Here is a 16,185-nt window from a genome sequence, read left to right as displayed (position 1 = left end):
TGTTTGCTTTTATTCCTTTGATGAAAGTAATATTTTGCCCATAAATTTTGTGAGTCTTATTAGTAGGTACCTTAGAGTTTTTGTTGCTGAGATACCATTTTTCACTTATCAGGTAGGATAAGATTAAAAAGGATAATAACATTCTATATTGGTAATACCATGGGGAAACAGACATTTTTATCTTTTATTATTGCAAGTGTAAATTAATTCAACCTCTTTGGAGTATAATTTGTAATAGCTTTAAAGTTTTTAATGCACATTTTATTTGACCCAGAAATTCCACTTCCAAGAATTCTTAAATAATACGCACACATATATGAGATGTTGTGTGTATAAGGATATGGAAGGCAGGATTATTATAAAAGCAAAAGATTGATAACAACCTATATGTGTACTGTCTTGTATACAAGACTGGTTAAATCAACCACTGAATAGTTTATCCAGTCAATTAAATACTATGTGGCCATTAAATAAAATGAGGTAGCTTTATAATGTCCAAAGTTTTTCTTTCTTCTTCCTGCTTGCTTTAGGTTTAGTTCTCTGTTTGTTTTGCAGAGCCCTAAAGCAGTAGGTTAGATTATTGATTTGAAATTTTTCTATTCTTTTAATATAGGCAATTACAGCTACAAATTCCCCTCTCTGTAGCTTTAGCTACATCTCCTAAGTGTTGGCATGTTGTATCTTCATTTTCATTTATTTTAAATTATTTTCTAAGTTCTCATATGATTTCTTATTTGACCCATTGGTTATTAAGGAGTACATATGTTCAATTTCCACATATTTGTAAATTTCGCAAATTTCATTCAGCTATTGATTGTAATTGGTTGGAGAACATATTTTGTATGACTTCAATCCTTTTACATTTATTGAGGCTCATTTTATGGTTTACCATGTGTTCTATTGTGGAGAATGTTCCATGTACACTTGAGAAGAGTGTGGACTTTGTAACTGATGAGTAAAGAACAGAGCCACCTCTTAAAATTCCTTTCCTTTCTTCTTCTGCTGTTCTCTGTGGTTATTTCAGAGTCTCATCCTCCGAACTTGACATCTCTCACTCTCATGCCCAGTCCATAGGGCTTTCCTCATGTTCTCACTTTTCTCCTGTCTCACCTCTTTATTAGATGGATCAACTTAGCCTCTCTCATGGTGGCTCTCCCTCCCCCACCCATTTCTCCTCTTTATTCTCCACTTTTCCCATCATTCAGATTCCCTCAGACCAAAATAGAACCTAAGAACTGACCAACATGAAAATCCATTTATTTTCCCCATGCCTCTCTAGTGTCTCTCTATCCATTTTCCTAAAATTGCAATACAAAAATTCCAGGAACGGTTGATAAGGAGAAAGATCTCCATATGATCAGAATTCTCCATATGGTTAAAATGAGCTGATAAAGACAAAAGTTTTCCTTCTAGACCCACCACCGTCCATGGATCAAGACCCAGTGGGAGATTATATAAACAAAGTCTTCATCAGCCATCACAGAATTAACTTCCTCCCTCAAGGTCACCTGCTGAAGCTCCTTCTTAGCTCTGTCTATGCCTCACAGAACCAAAGGCAGGGCTTTCAGAGTGGCAGCCTCAAATTTGGAATCAGTTTGGCTTTAATTCATTATTAGCACACTACTAAAAAGCTCTTTGAAAATTACAGCACCAGCAGGTGCCAAGCATGCAAGATCCCATACAGCTTTCTAAGATCTTACAGCCTGTGGATGGGTGGAGAGATAATTGCACTTTTGTTGTTCATCAACAGGCTTGGAGAAATGGCAGGCCTTTACATTTTATTTTGTTTTCTTCATATCTGCCCAAATATTTGTACGCATCTTTATGATTACTCCAAGCACAGTATGGAGTTATAATTGCTTGTGGACCTCTCTTATTGACCATATCTTATTCATTTTTTTATCCTTCCTGCCAAGCACCATGCCTGGCATGTAATGGATATTCAGTAATGTTTTCAGAATGAATGGAAGCAACATAATGATAAATACACCCAGCAGGGCTTCACAGTGCTTTTCCCAATGAATAATCATAAGTACTGCAAACCTCACATATTGGTCACATGACTCGTCCGTCTCCAAAATCTACACCGAGCCCTGTGCAATTATTCTTCCAGGTACTCTCAAAAGTTTAGCAGCCTCTTTAATCCCTTCAACCCCGGTTCAAGTCAGTGTAATTACCTGCAAAGTCTATCCCAAATGTATTCTACAAATGCATATGCACTCATGCACACATGCATACACACACACACACACAAGCTACACATTTTCAAATCTGAGTATTGAGGGTGGTGCATTCACCCTGCTTTTTACACCAGGACAGAAAGTAGATCTTTGCTTTCAATATTAGAGGAATAATGAAAGACAGAGAAGTATTGTTCCTCTAGACCCCTTAGGCCCTCAAAGACACCTGGAGCTCAAATGGCAGGATAATTGGTATGTTTGCTCTCCACACAATTTCTTCAGTGCCCTAGCCCTTTCCCCATTCTGACAAGTAGCACCTCTCCTCATTGCCTTGAGAATGGCACTGAAGAAAGCTGCTCACAAAGAAATCAAATGCTTGACTATTTAGAGACAGAAACCAAAAAAAAAGAAAAACACCTGAAAAGTATCAACAGAGCTTCCCTGTTCTGTACAAGAGCCAAAGGTCCCCCACATACAGTCTGTTGTGAGTAGATTGTGGCATCGATAGTGACTGACAAGTCTGAGGGCTGTTACAACGAGAATCTTGGTCCTCATTCAGAAGGACAGGAGAGTCATCGGCAGCTGAAAAGATGGAAAAAATAAGAAGAGACTCTTCTGGAGTGTTCTCACAACATGAGGCCAAAATGCACACCAACTGAATTTGTATGGAGTCATTTTCCTGGTACATCTGCTGCTGGGAGCTGGCAGGAGCTGTCTGAAGTCTTGTTTCTGGACTCAGCACAATGTTGATTTGGGTCATGGCCATTGACCAAGTCTAGGCTTCCCCAGGCAGGCAGAGCTGGTGCTGTCACTCCCTACCTATCCGGATGGATCTATAGGGGATAAGCTTAGTGTCTGTGATCTCCCTCCCTGTCTGACCCCCAGCTGATATTACTGAGCAGCCTGCCAAGAAACAGGGTTGATTTTCTGAATATTTAGGAGAAAAGTTGTTGCCTTTAAAAAAAATACATAATTATGACTTGAAAACAAAAATAACAGGATCTTTTTAAAAAATATTTTTAGTGGAATTGGGTGATTAGAATGAATTCCAAAGTACTGTTAAGGTCACTGGGATTATTTAATCTAAACCAAAAAAAATTAGTTGTTGTTGTTTTTTTAAGACTTTACAATATTAGACATGGCCTTTACCCTTCAACATATTTTTCTGGGCATAATATAGAATATGCTGAAGAACGTTTCACTCCTTTAAGGACTTTAGATCTAAAAGAGTATTGATTACATAGCTATCCATTTTATTGCACAGGCTCCAGATCAGGAAATGTGTCATAGTCAGACTTACATAAAAAGAACAGAAGTGATCTTGCAGAGTACTATAGGGAGTTATTTCTTTCAGCAATTACTTTCCTCCACAAGCAGGAAGAAAAGAAATAAAGTCTTTATGCTAGTTGGTATCTCTTTCTTAGTTTGGATTCCCCTAAGAGAACTTGAACGCAAGTAGTCAATGTGGGGAGAGAACAAAGAAGTCCAAGCGAGGGGCTAAGGAGAACGAGACAAAGAAGGGAGAATGTGGATAAAGGGAGTATTGATGAGAAGACTACCACTGTGGACAACTGGGCCTCAATTCTGCTAGGAATTCTCTAATGAATTATGGAAGCCATATCTCAGAATAGTTTCTCTGAGCTTATTCCGTATTATACACCAACTTCCTTTCCTTAATGACAGAAGTAGCTCTGGCAGTTAAATCCCTAGCCTTCCTGCCTCACTCTGCATGACAGATGAGCGAGCTCCCTGATGTTGGAAAGACTCTCAGACAGGCAGGGAGACGTGCGTACTGGGGTGTATTCTCTGCATGCAAGCAGCTGTCCATCTGAAGCTGCAGTTGAACTCAGAGCAAGGCCAAGTGGATCCAGTATAGTCACTAGCTATGGCTGCTAAAATCTCTTGGGGAATTGAAAAAAAAAAAAGTTGAATTGAAAAATAAAGTTAAATATATATATATACATTTTTAAATCTACTAGGCCAGGAGAAGAAAGGTTGAAGAGAAAGCAAAGAGACTTTGGATCCCGGTGGGTCCCTGAAAAGTGCCCTAAACCCCTTCTCTAAGCCAATTTCCAAAGCAGAAAGTATATGTGGAGGTAAATGACAGAAGCCCAAGATAAAGAGGACTAGTGTCCCCAAACTCAGGTACAGTCCAGGGTGATGGTAAGCTCCCAGAATCCTCTTCAACCAGCATGGGAGCAGGAGAAAAGTCTTACATAGGTTTAGGCTGGTGGGTGTGAGGCAATCTTACAGAGTTCCTCATGCCCCACAAAAAGAGTGGTGTGGCTGTGCCTCAGGAAGCCTATGACCCAAGGAAGCCTTGTGTTTGGAGAACAGGTGGATTCAGCAAAACCTCTGTAAGGAAGTTTCTAGAGATTGGATGGGAACGGGGCCCTTTCAGGGGACTGTGGCATAGAGAAATGACAATGATGAGGACAGGTGTGCTCCCTCTCAATGCCTGGGCCCTGTGTAGCACCCACAACCTAGACTCTGCCCGGGGGAGAGGAAGGGGAGGAAAATAACTTGACAAGTTTCTTGACAGGTTTCTTAGGTTTATGCAAAAAGGCTGGATGAGTGTTTTTATTTTTGCTGTAAATAAACTCATGAACCCACACTGAGGAGAATGTGTCCTTGCACATCTGAGTCTGTGACCTGAGATTTGTACACACAAAACTGAGCTCCCTTACTTCTCCTTCATGTCCAGGAAGCATATGTCCCAGACCAGAGAGAAAGGGAAGCAAACTGAGTTTGGATTTCTTCTTTGTCATGTTAAGGGAGAGGTATTCTTTATTTTTTTTTTAAAAAATTTTATTTGAATTGAAATAGAGTGACATATTATATTAGTTTTAGGTGTATAGCGTAGTTCTTTAACAATAATATACATCGGAGGAGATACAACCTTTTTTTTTTTTTTTTTGGAGAGAGACATAGAGAGCAAGCAGGAGAGGGGCAAAGAGGGAGATATAGAATCTGAAGCAGGCTCCAGGCTCTGAGCTGTCAGCACAGAGCCAGACACAGGGCTCAAACCCACGAATTGTGAGATCATGACCTGAGTCAAAGTCAAATGCCCAACCAACTGAGCCACCCAGGTGCCCCTTTTTATTATTTTAGTAATCACTACACCCCATGGGGGCGTGAACTCATGCCCCAAGATCAAGAGTCACATGCTTTTCCAGCCGAGAGAATGAAAAGGCTGAGAGGGATAAGGTGGAGACTAAGAGGGCTTTACGTTGTGTTTGGGGATCCATGACTTGCTTCATTTTGTTTCTGAGCAGAAGACACAGAGAAGAAAATTCCAGCTGCATGAAGACAGAAGCTAAGAGCCAGGATTGTAGACCTCAGTCTCCATTGCATTGCTGATACCAGGGTTCTAAAGAGGGGCTCCAGCAGGTACAAGCAGGTAGCAAAGTAACGCCCCTGTGAGCCAGGAGCTGGGATGGGCCAGGAAGGCCTGCCGCTCCCTCTACTTGGGGTGACTCTGTCCAGTGGGGGATGTACAATGGGAATTTTATTTCCTTCTGGTCAGACGTAAAGTATCATCCCATGATTATGGGCTTTTAGAGCTGATCCAAATCTCAGAGTCTCAAAGGACACACTCAGAGATCTCACTTGCCTTGAATCAGAATAGCTATAGCATCGTCCCTATATTCATGCAACAAATATTTATTAAGTGCCTACGCTATGTCAGATACAGGTGCAGTCTCTGGGGAAACAGCAGTGAACAAACTGATAGAACAGCTCTCCTTGTAGAGCTTACCTTTTATGGGGGTGGGATGGGGCACAAACAATAAAGAACTGAGTGTCTTCCTTATCAATTGCTGGAAAGATCTACAGAGACTCTGAAAAAAAGCAAGGTAAAAGGACAGAGAATGTCATGGGTAAGATGGAGGGGCGTCTGCTGTGAAAAGGTGGGGAAAAAACACAAAAGCAAGTAAATGAGCCTTATGGCTGGCTCTCTGGGGGAAAAGCAGTCAAGCAAAGGATGGGCCAGGTAAAGGAGGAGGAGGGATGTGGCCGATGACTTTGAAACAAGTGTTGCTGGAGAGGGTAGGGGAGGGTGTTCCACCCTGAGTCTGGAGACTGTGCATGCTTTGTTCTCTGAAAGTCTCCTGGAATCTTCCTTGTTAACCTCAAAATGCCCCAGAAATTCTAAATTACATCTCCCAGAGTGTCTGTCTCTTGAACCTGGAAGTCATACAGCTCCCACCCCAGTACACCCTGATGTGGGATTCAGAAAACAGGGTCCAATCCAGCAATTCCTAACTGCTGTCTACCAGAACACTATGCTAGGCTATTAAGAACAATCACATATAGGGGCNAAAAAAAAAAAATAAAAAAAAAAAAAAAAAAAAAGAACAATCACATATAACCCACAATGTCCCCTTGGACTCTGAAAGGCTTCAGGGGAAACACACACGCATACACGCACAAGCATGAGCTCTAGAAGAAGCAACAGAATCAAAACGAAAAACATTTTTTTCCATGAGATGTTTAAGCTCACATTCTAAAATCAAAATCAAAACAGAAACAATGAGCAACTCACTTCAGGAATTCCCCAGTGGCAGTTTTCCCCCACCCCACTCCTGATTACTGGGAAGCCTGGGCCTTTCTGCAGTCATCAGAAGAAATGCAGTTAGTCACCCTTGATCAGCTATTCCGGCCAGAAGCCCAAGAACTCTGAGCATGCTGGCGTCCATTCTCTCTCCCATCTACATCCCCCTGCCATGACCTTCAGACACCATACCTGTGCTGTTTTACCACTCGCAGGGCAGACCTCTCCCCTCACCTCCAGCTATTACATGTCCCTCTGCCTACCCTCCATCTCCCCTTGACCATCTACAAGACATCTCAAACTTCACATGGCCCACACCGCAACTGCCATTCATCCCCTTCTACCGACTCCTGGCTTCTGCATCTCAGCTGATGGCAACTCTATTATTCCAACTACCAGACTTGAAAGTTTGAAAGTCATTCTTGACTCCTTTCTTTCTCTTACACTGGACATCAGTTCATCAGCAAGTGCTATAGGTTCTTCCTTAAAATATGTCAGCAGCTGGGGCACCTGGGTGGCTCAGTCAGTTGAGCATCTGACTTGATTTCGATTCAGGTCATGATCTCTTGATTTGTGGGATCAAGCCCCGCATCAGGCTCTGAGCTGATGGTGCAAAGTCTGCTTGGGATTTTCTCTCTCTCTCTCTCTTTCTCTCTCTCGGTCTCTTTCTGTCTCTCCCTCTCTCTCTGCTGCCTCCAAAACAAACAAACAAACAAATAATAAACAAACATTAAAAAAATATGCCCAGAAGCTGACTGCTCTTCACCACCTCCACTGGTGCCACTTTGGTCCACACCCTCATCATTTTTCACCACAATAATGTTAGCCTGACTTGGTCTCCCTGCTTCTGCCCTTTGCTCCCCCAGTCTGATCCCAACATAGCAGCCAGAGCGATCCGATCAAGTCTAAGTCAATTGTGTCTATCTGTCCTCCGCTCACAACCTTCCAAAGGCTCCCATCTCACTCAGAGGAAAGAAGAAAAGCCAAAATTCCTACAATGTCCTCCGAGGTCCTGCAGGAGCCCCCTCGCCTCTCAGCCCTGCATTACCTCTTTCGTCCTATTTTCTAGCACACTCTGCCCTCCTGATTCTTTCCAGCCACACTGGTTCTCTCTGCTCCTCCAGACGCCCGGCGCACGCTCGCTGCAGGACCCTAGCATTGGCTCTGACCCTGCCCCAAATGCTCACCCCCACCCCGGGGGGCTGCCTGGCCCTCCTCCTCACACAGATTCTGTGAAGCCTCCCCTCACCACTCAGTGTCCCTTGTCAGTCCGCAGCCCACGCTCCCCAGCCCCTTTCCCTGCTTCACTCTCCTCCTTCTCCCTTATCACCCCCTGACCCGCTGCCTTTTTAAATTAATTCTCTGTCTCTCCCACTAGAATGTAAACTCTATGAGGCACAAATTTTGGTGTTTTATTCATTGCTGGACTCTCAGTCCCAGAATAGTTTTGGCACATAGTAGGTGCTCATTAACATTTGTTGGTTGGATGAAGGAGGTTTTACAACTGAAGGAACATGCCCCCCCTTGCCTGATGCCCCTGCTGAGTGGCCAGTACAGTCAGATGCTCTTGGGACAGGAGGGGCTTACAGGAGCGTCTCCCCCCAGCTTCCCTCATGGTCCTCAGGAAGGGGGTAGAGTCCAGCCTAACTTTACAGATCACCTGTGGGAAGCTCAGGGTGCAAATGGACAGCTAGCTGTTTGCATCTATGCCAGAAGCACAGCCTTTCTGAAATCAGGAGGGAATAATCTTTCCTTCTCCCGTGGGTGGGGAAAGAAGTCTTCCTATGAACTATGAACGAGATTCAAATCTTCCTGTGAACTATGAACAGCACTGGGATGTTCCTGTTTGGGTTTGGTCCTAACAGTGACGGCTCTTATTTTGCCCGGGCAGCTGTGCTCTGTGGGGTTGCGCAGAGCCTGGGAACAGTGAGGGCATTAGGACCAGGAGCGAGGCGCATGCTTGGCTGGGCTTGTGTCTGGCAGAATGCTCTCAGCTGAGTGCGGAGCTATGTGTGAAAGGAAATCAGGCGCTGCCTGCCGGCTTCACATCTGTTGATCTGACCTGACTTGAAGCGTCCAAAGGAGGACCGCTGTCAGCGCTGCTGGACTGAGGACCCACCAGCTGCCCCCCCACCCCCAGACATCGCATAGCAGCCTGACCATTCATGCAAGGGGGGAGACGAAACACGTGGGACTAGATACCTGAGCAGAATGGAATAATTATTTTTTTTATCCCCAGGAGAAAAAAAGGGGTAAAAGGGGCAAAACAACTCAATTTGAAGTCCCTGTGAATGGGCTTACAGAAGGCATTACAGAAAACCACTCAGAGAGGTCCTATGGCTTTCTGATGATAAGTGGAAGTCAGTCTTACACATGCTGTTGGCAAATGTCAGATGGGAAAAAAAGGAGCAGGTTAAGTGACCAGCAGAAAACTTCCAGGTGGAACTAGGAAGCCAGGTTCTCGTGCGAGCCCAAAGGAACCTGGAGCAGGAGGAGGAAGCGAACTTGAATATGACCTGTTGCATTTGGCGAGTTCCAGCAACATGCTCCTGAGGAAGCGATGCAGGCATGGACCGTGCAGACTGCAATTCCTGCTGCTCCTGCTGATGCTGGGATGCGTGCTGCTGATGGTGGCCATGCTGCACCCTCCCCCGCACGCCCTGCACCCCGCGGTCACAGTCCTGGCCACCCAACATGGCCCAGGTGCTGGGTACCGCCTGGACTTTGGGGAATCCCAGGAATGGGTGCTGGAGGCTGAGGCTGAGGGCCAAGAGTACAGCCCCCTGGAGGGCCTGCCCCCCTACATCTCACTGCGGGAGGACCAGCTCCTGGTGGCCGTGGCCTCACCCAGGGCCAGAAGGAACAAGACCCAGGGCAGGAGAGGTGGCAGCTACCGGCTCATCAGACAGCCGAACAGAAGGCAGGATGAGGAGGTCCCAGAGAGGGACTGGGGGGCCGAGGAGGAAGATGGGGAGGTATCTGAAGATGAGCTGACCCCCCTCAGTCTGGAGGAGGCACTCAGTGCCCGCATCCCCCTGCAGAGGGCGCTGCCCGAGGTACGGCATCCACTGTAAGTAAGGCCCTGGCTGCCCCTTCCCCCAGGTACTGAGGCGTCATCAGCAGACTCAGGAATGCCAGCTTCCTGCCACCGTTGTCCTTAGGGCATCAGTTCCCAAGGTGTGGGCACCGGACCAGCCACAGCAGCGTAACCTGGGGACTTGTTAGAGATGCAGAGTCTCAGACCACATCGCAGAGTGAGTGAGAAACTCTGGGTGGACCCACTGGTTTACCCAGCCCTGTGGGTGAGAAAGAGGGGAGCTCTTACTTGTTCTTCTCTTCCCCATCCCGGTTCTAGTCCTTCTGTCTCAGGATTATCGGGTCAAACAGCCTTATCCATATAACATACCAGGAGCTTGGGGCAGACGTTCTCTAACCCACCTTCCAGGTCTAATGCTCTGCCTCCTATACGTTTTGATATTATGATTATTGTTAGGGTTTGCTTTCATTTTGGGTCAGAATAACAATTGCAGCTAACATTTATGTGACTCCTTCCATGTGCCTGATTTTAAACTTTTTATGTTTTTCTTTTATTTCTGAGAGAGAAAGAGAGACAGAGCACAAGTGGGGGAAGAACAGAGAGAGAGGGGACACAGGATCTGAAGCAGGCTCCAGGCTCTGAGCTGTCAGCACGGAGACCAATGCGGGGCTCAAACTCACACACTGTGAGATCATGACCTGAGCCAAAGTCGGACACTCAACCGACTGAGTCACTCAGGTGCTCCGTGCCTGATTTTAAGCTCAGAGCTGTTCATATATTAGTCCTTACAAGATGAGTGCTACTATTACCATCAGGCTTATTTTATAGGTATGAAAACAAGGCACAGAGAGGCTAAGTAATTTGTCCACCATCACACAACTATCAGATGCCAAAGCAGGGATTTGAATCCAGGAAGAAGCTCCCATCTGCCTGAACTGCCACTCCATTAGACTTAAGGGGACAGCCCCAGAGCGCAGGAGCTAGAATGCTGTGCTCTGCAGCCTAACCTGGCGAGGTAGCCGCACCCAGGAAGCAAGCTGGGAAGTACATGCAGGCTGTATCCAGGGAGATGCTGAGCAACCTTGTGTATCCCCCACCCTCTCGGTCCTTTACCATGGCTGGCTGTGGAGGAGGGCCCCGGTCCATCATCCAGGAGCAGTATAGCTGGTTAGTTCCGGAAGGTCCCTTCCCTATACGCCACTGCTCTTCCTAGAACCCAGAGAGTTTCTCATGAAGCAAATACATGTTCAGACCTTCCGGATGAGTGGATCCATATAGTGTGCCACAGTCAGGAGCAAGACAACGTACTCTCTGATCCCTGGTGGGCTTCCTGTCAGCCTGACCGCTTGGCATTCACCCTCTGGGTCATGCAAATGCAGGTCGGCACTGAGAACACCTTCTCAGATGTCGTGTGTGGGTGCCTCTCTCATCTTACCCACCCCAACCCTGCTGCTGCAGCTTCAGGTCTTGGCTTAAACAGTTCTTTTCAGGAAACTTCCAGACCCAGCCAGGCCCACCCCATTGCAATTTTGTGCTCTCAGCAGTTTTAATTCATAACACTCACTACAACCAAAGCTACAGGGTCACTGATATATTGGTCTAATCAGTGTTGGGGTCCTTGCCATGCATGCAGTAAGGAAATGATTGCTGAAGGAGTGAACATACTGTTTGCAAACTCTTCGGATGCATTTTTTTCTTTGGCCAAGGACAAAAATGAGTATCTTCATTTTGCTCATAAGAAACACTACTTCAAACAAGAGAGTCTCTGGCTACCCAAAGGCATGTACATGTGTCTCTGCGTTATGCAAGTGTGTTATGAGTACACATTTCTGTGGGTGCGTTGTATGTATCTGTGTATGAGTGTGTTGTATATGTACTGTGTTGTGTGTGTGTTACATGGATGTTGTGTATATATATTGTGAGTAGTACATGTATGTAGTGAATTCTGTGGTGCCTGGTGCCTAGTGCCTGTGTACGTGTGGTGTGAGTTATGCGGTGTGCAGTCACAAGTGCACGTGTGCTGTGGATGTGTTCATGTTCTTATGCGCATGTGCATACTGAATGTGCAGTGGTGTGTGTGGTACATGTATGCTTGTGTATGTTTTGAATGGGTGTGACATGCACATGCATTGTGCACAAGTGTGTTATGATTTGGCTTTTGTTTTGTATGTGGTTTTGTGGTACCTGTGTGCATGTATATTATGTTGTGACTGTGCTATGTGTGTTTGATGTGTCTGTGTGAGTGTGTGAGTTACATGTGTGGTATAAATGCCTTGTTTGAGTTGTACATGTGTGTGTGCTGTGTGTGTTATTCATGCGGTGTGAAGTGCATGAATGTTGTGTGTGGGTGTACTGTAAGTGTGGGTGAATTTTGTGACATGTGTGTTGTGTGCCTGTGGGTAGTATGTAGGTGTATTGTGTATGCTGTGCATGTGGTGTGATGTGTACACGTGTGTGTTATGAGATGCTTCTTATTTTGCATGTTTGCGTGGTACATGTGTGCAGGTGTTTGTCGTGTGTTGTATGTATGTTAGAAATGTGTTGGGCAAGTTGTACGTGTGTGTGTGTGCAAGCATGTTGTGTGTGTTATGAAGTGTCTGGTATGAAGTGCAGGGGTATGTGTTGTGCCCGTGTGCTGGGAGTGCGGGCACATTTGTGTCCTGCGTCCGATGTGCACTGACATGTGTGCACCACTTCAGTGGTCGCTTCTTCAAGCCAGACTAACCACCTCGGCCCAGTTTGTCTGGGTCTCCCCTGACTGGGAAACCCCCACAGTCCCGGCAAAGCTGGGCAGTTGGACTCCCCGCACCCCTTGCTCAGGTTCTCACGGACTGCCATCAGCACTGTCTAGAGGTGTGTGGCGCCCTCTGCTGGCCCCAGGCGCCCTGCAGCCTGTGCGGCCTCCCAAGGTCCCCAGCCTCTCCTCTCCCCTCGCTGGTTCAGGTGCTGCTGTCTCCCCTTCCTGTCTCCCGGTGGTCAGACCCCTCTCAGGATACACAAGGGATCTTCTGCAAACTAAGGCGACAACCCCCCACTGTCCCTCTAGGGTAACAGGACTCTCCTGTCACTGCTTTAAAACCAGGCCAAAATGCAGCTTATCAAAGAACAGCCGTATATTAAGCACCTACTCGATGCGAGTCCTGCGCTGCTTTCCCTCCAGAGAGCTGGGAGATCTCCGGAGACCCTAGTGCCTCCGCCTTCTGCTCTAGCGTGCCAGGCACCACCCATGCCCGGGCTTTGTGCAAGCCCATCCCAACCCGGACAGTCCTGCCAGCCCTTCGTGCACCAAAATCTCCAGACCAGCACTGGCCTTTGTTCATCACCCCCATCCAGGCCACAGGCTTTTTCTGAGTACCTCTGGGGTCACTGCTGGAGGTCATTTTGAAAAGAGGCATGCCAGGAAGTTTGTAATAATGTAGGACCAAATCAGAGAAAAAAATCAGTGTAAAAGGTCAAAAGGCAGGCTCTGGAAAGAGAGGTAAAATTACAGTGAACATTTATCTGAGCACTTACTTATGTGCTAGGGACCCTGCTAAGTGGTTTTCATTCACTTAATCTTCATAATGAACCCTTAAGCTGGATACTATTAATATTTCCATTTTACACACATGAAAACTGAGGCACAGAAAGGTGAAGGGATTGGGGCCAGGTTATCTGACCAGGTGTGTCTGACAGCAAAGTCATGTGTTTTGTTTTTTTTGTTATTCTCAAGTTAGATAACATACAATGTGGTCTTGGCTTCCGGAGTAGAATCCACTGATTCATCACTTACATACAACCCCCAGTGCTCATCCCAACAAGTGCCCTCCTCAATGCCCATCACACATTTTCCCCACCCTCCCACCCCCATCAACCCTCAGTTTGTTCTATGTATTAAAATTTTCTTAATGTTTATTTATACTTGAAGGAGAAAGAGAGACAGAGTGTGAGTTGGGGAGCGGCAGAGAGAGGGGGAGACAGAGAATTTGAAGCAGGCTCCAGGCTCCGAGCTGTCAGCACAGAGCCTGATGCGGGGCTCAAACTCACGACTTTGAGATCATGACCTGAGCCAAAGTCAGATGCTTTGAGCCACACAGGCACCCCTGTTCTCTGTATTTAAGAGTCTCTTATGGTTTGCCTCCCTCTCTGTTTTTATCTTATTTTTCCTTCCCTTCCCCTATGATCACCTGCTAAGTTTCTCAAATTTCACATATGAGTGGAATCATACATCTGTCTTTCTCTGACTGCAAAGTCATGTTCTTAACCACCATATTGTACTTTCTGGGCAAGTCACTCAGGCTGGAAGTATTTCAAGTTTTTCCACCTATAAATTAGGGAGAGCTCACACCAGTCCTCAGGGAGACATGGAGGAGGATGTCTGTCACAGCATCCTTGGTGGCACTGAAGAGTTGGAAACTACCTGGGCATGTCATGGGAAGGCGCTGGGGGAGCTGGGTGCAGCCCAGAGACACTGCGGGAGGTAGAAGCCACAGACTCCGTGCACACTACTGAAGGAGGGAGAACTTCAAGTACCATGCTGAGCAAAACAAGTAAGACATACAAAAGAGGTCCATGGCACGACATCACTGGGGCAATGGAGCTCCGTGCCTGCTGACCAATGCATTCTTTATAAGAAAGGGTGAAGCTCCAGGGAGCAGCAGTGCCGTGTGAAGGGCTGGGTCCTGGGGGCAGGAGCAGGAAGAGAAGTGAATGAATACATAGAGGAAGTATGAGAGAAGGGTATGAAGGGCCCACATCGGAGCCCCAGACTGAAGACTCGGACGGACTCCAACCTTCAAAGCTGCTATCACAGAGCGGGTCGGGGAGGAGCAGGCCTTGCCCCTTCAGCCTCTTGTGGCATAACAGCTTTCCAGGCGCTTCCAAGCCCAGCTCTCCTTGATCACCCTGGAGTCCAGCGTATGGCAACGATCACCAGCATCAAAGAAGCTACCGATGGAGAAGGTGCTTTGTGATGTGATCTGGTCCAGGCAGGGGCTCTCAAACCTGAGTTCACACGGGACCAGCTAGAAGGCTTGCTAAAATGCAGATTCCTGGCCTCCTCTCCTACAGTGCCTGACGCAGCAGGTCCCAGGAGATGCTCATGCTGCTGATCTGTGGACACTCTTTATATCTAACAGGTTAGACAGAGACATGCTTCGCAAACTTTTAAGTGTGTGCACACCCCTCGCGCTGGGCATTTTATGAAAATGCACAGTCTAATGGAGTAGGCTAGGGGTTCCACCCAAGATGCTCACTGCTGTCAAGCTCCTGGCTGGTACTGGCATTGCTGGTCCACAGACCACATTTTTGAGTAGCAAGGGGCTTTATCAAGTATATTCACCAAATATGTACTTGAGAGATTCCCCCATATTGTTTGTTAAAAATGTAGATTTTCAGACCCCTTTTCTAGAGATTCTCCATAGTTCTTATTTGGAATGCAGTGATCTAATTTTTTAAAAGCTGATGTTAGTTTGGGGAATGAGTGATACAGACAGTGATCGGAGAGGTAGTAGAGCTCTGGAAGATTCCACTGAGGAGGTAGTCATGGGATTAGAAAATAGAAAAGAGAGGTAGTGAGTAACACAATCCCCTTCATGACCTGGAGTTTTGTACTTAAATATAAATGTCAGCTCAGCTATAGCTGGCTGTGTGCTACCTACTGCATCAGTTTATAACTTGTGTTCATATTTTGGCCCGTGTTAGCCTGGTTTATATACCTACAACTGCGACTAACTCATACACCCAAAGAACAGTAGACTTGGGGCTGAATCCCAGCCCCAGCTCTTACTGTGTGACCTTGAGTAATAACTTAGCCTCTCTAAGCCTCAGTTTCCTCAACTGTAAAATGTAGATAAAAGAACACCCTTGCGTGGGGTTATAGGTTAAATGAGATAAAATGATGGCCTTCCCCCCAGTGTTCAAGTTCAACCAGAAGTTGTCCTTATCATATTCTTGAGTATTGGGTCTAGGAGTGAATTGAAAGATGGAGAAAAGTTGGAGCAAGTAACTGTGACATCACATCATTGTCCTCTCTTTGANCTCCAGGCTCTGAGCTGGCAGTCAGCACAGAGCCCGACGCGGGGCTCGAACCCACGAACCGTGAGATCATGACCCAAGCGAAAGTCGGACGCTTAACCGACTAAGCCACCCAGGCGCCCCCAAAGAGTTATTTTCTACCCTGTGCGCTGCTAAATCATCACAAACTTGGTGGCACATTGGAATTACCTGTTAAGTGTTAAAAACTACACATATCAGGGTCCACTTCCAGGGATTCCTATTTAGTTGGTCTGGGGAGGGTCCTGGGCCCCCCCAGGTAGTTCTGAGAAGCAAAGCTGTGAGGCACCATGTGAGCAATGCCTTTCGCAGCCAGCGGGAAGACATAGGAAGGGGCATCCTCTCCTTGGTTCCCCCCTCCTGCCCAAAGATGGCTTTGGCCT

At 46.4% G+C, this 16,185-nt stretch overlaps 1 protein-coding gene across 1 annotated transcript in view; it reads left to right on the top strand.

Annotated features, from left to right (window-relative positions):
- The first annotated feature begins 9,263 nt into the window (after positions 1-9,263).
- Positions 9,264-16,185, top strand: part of GALNT15 (polypeptide N-acetylgalactosaminyltransferase 15) — a 46,071-nt gene continuing 39,149 nt past the window's right edge. Inside the window, exon 1 of the mRNA XM_077750887.1 lies at positions 9,264-9,802. Within this exon, the coding sequence (XP_077607013.1) occupies positions 9,276-9,802 (527 nt within the window). The 5' untranslated portion in view covers positions 9,264-9,275. The remainder of the gene's footprint in view (positions 9,803-16,185) is intronic.

The sequence above is a fragment of the Crocuta crocuta genome, unplaced genomic scaffold, assembly GCF_008692635.1.
Source record: "Crocuta crocuta isolate KB4526 unplaced genomic scaffold, BGI_CrCroc_1.0 scaffold279, whole genome shotgun sequence".
NCBI classification, from domain to species: domain Eukaryota; kingdom Metazoa; phylum Chordata; class Mammalia; order Carnivora; family Hyaenidae; genus Crocuta; species Crocuta crocuta.
Note: the sequence above shows the minus strand (reverse complement) of the source record. Positions and strands in the feature narration are given on the sequence as shown.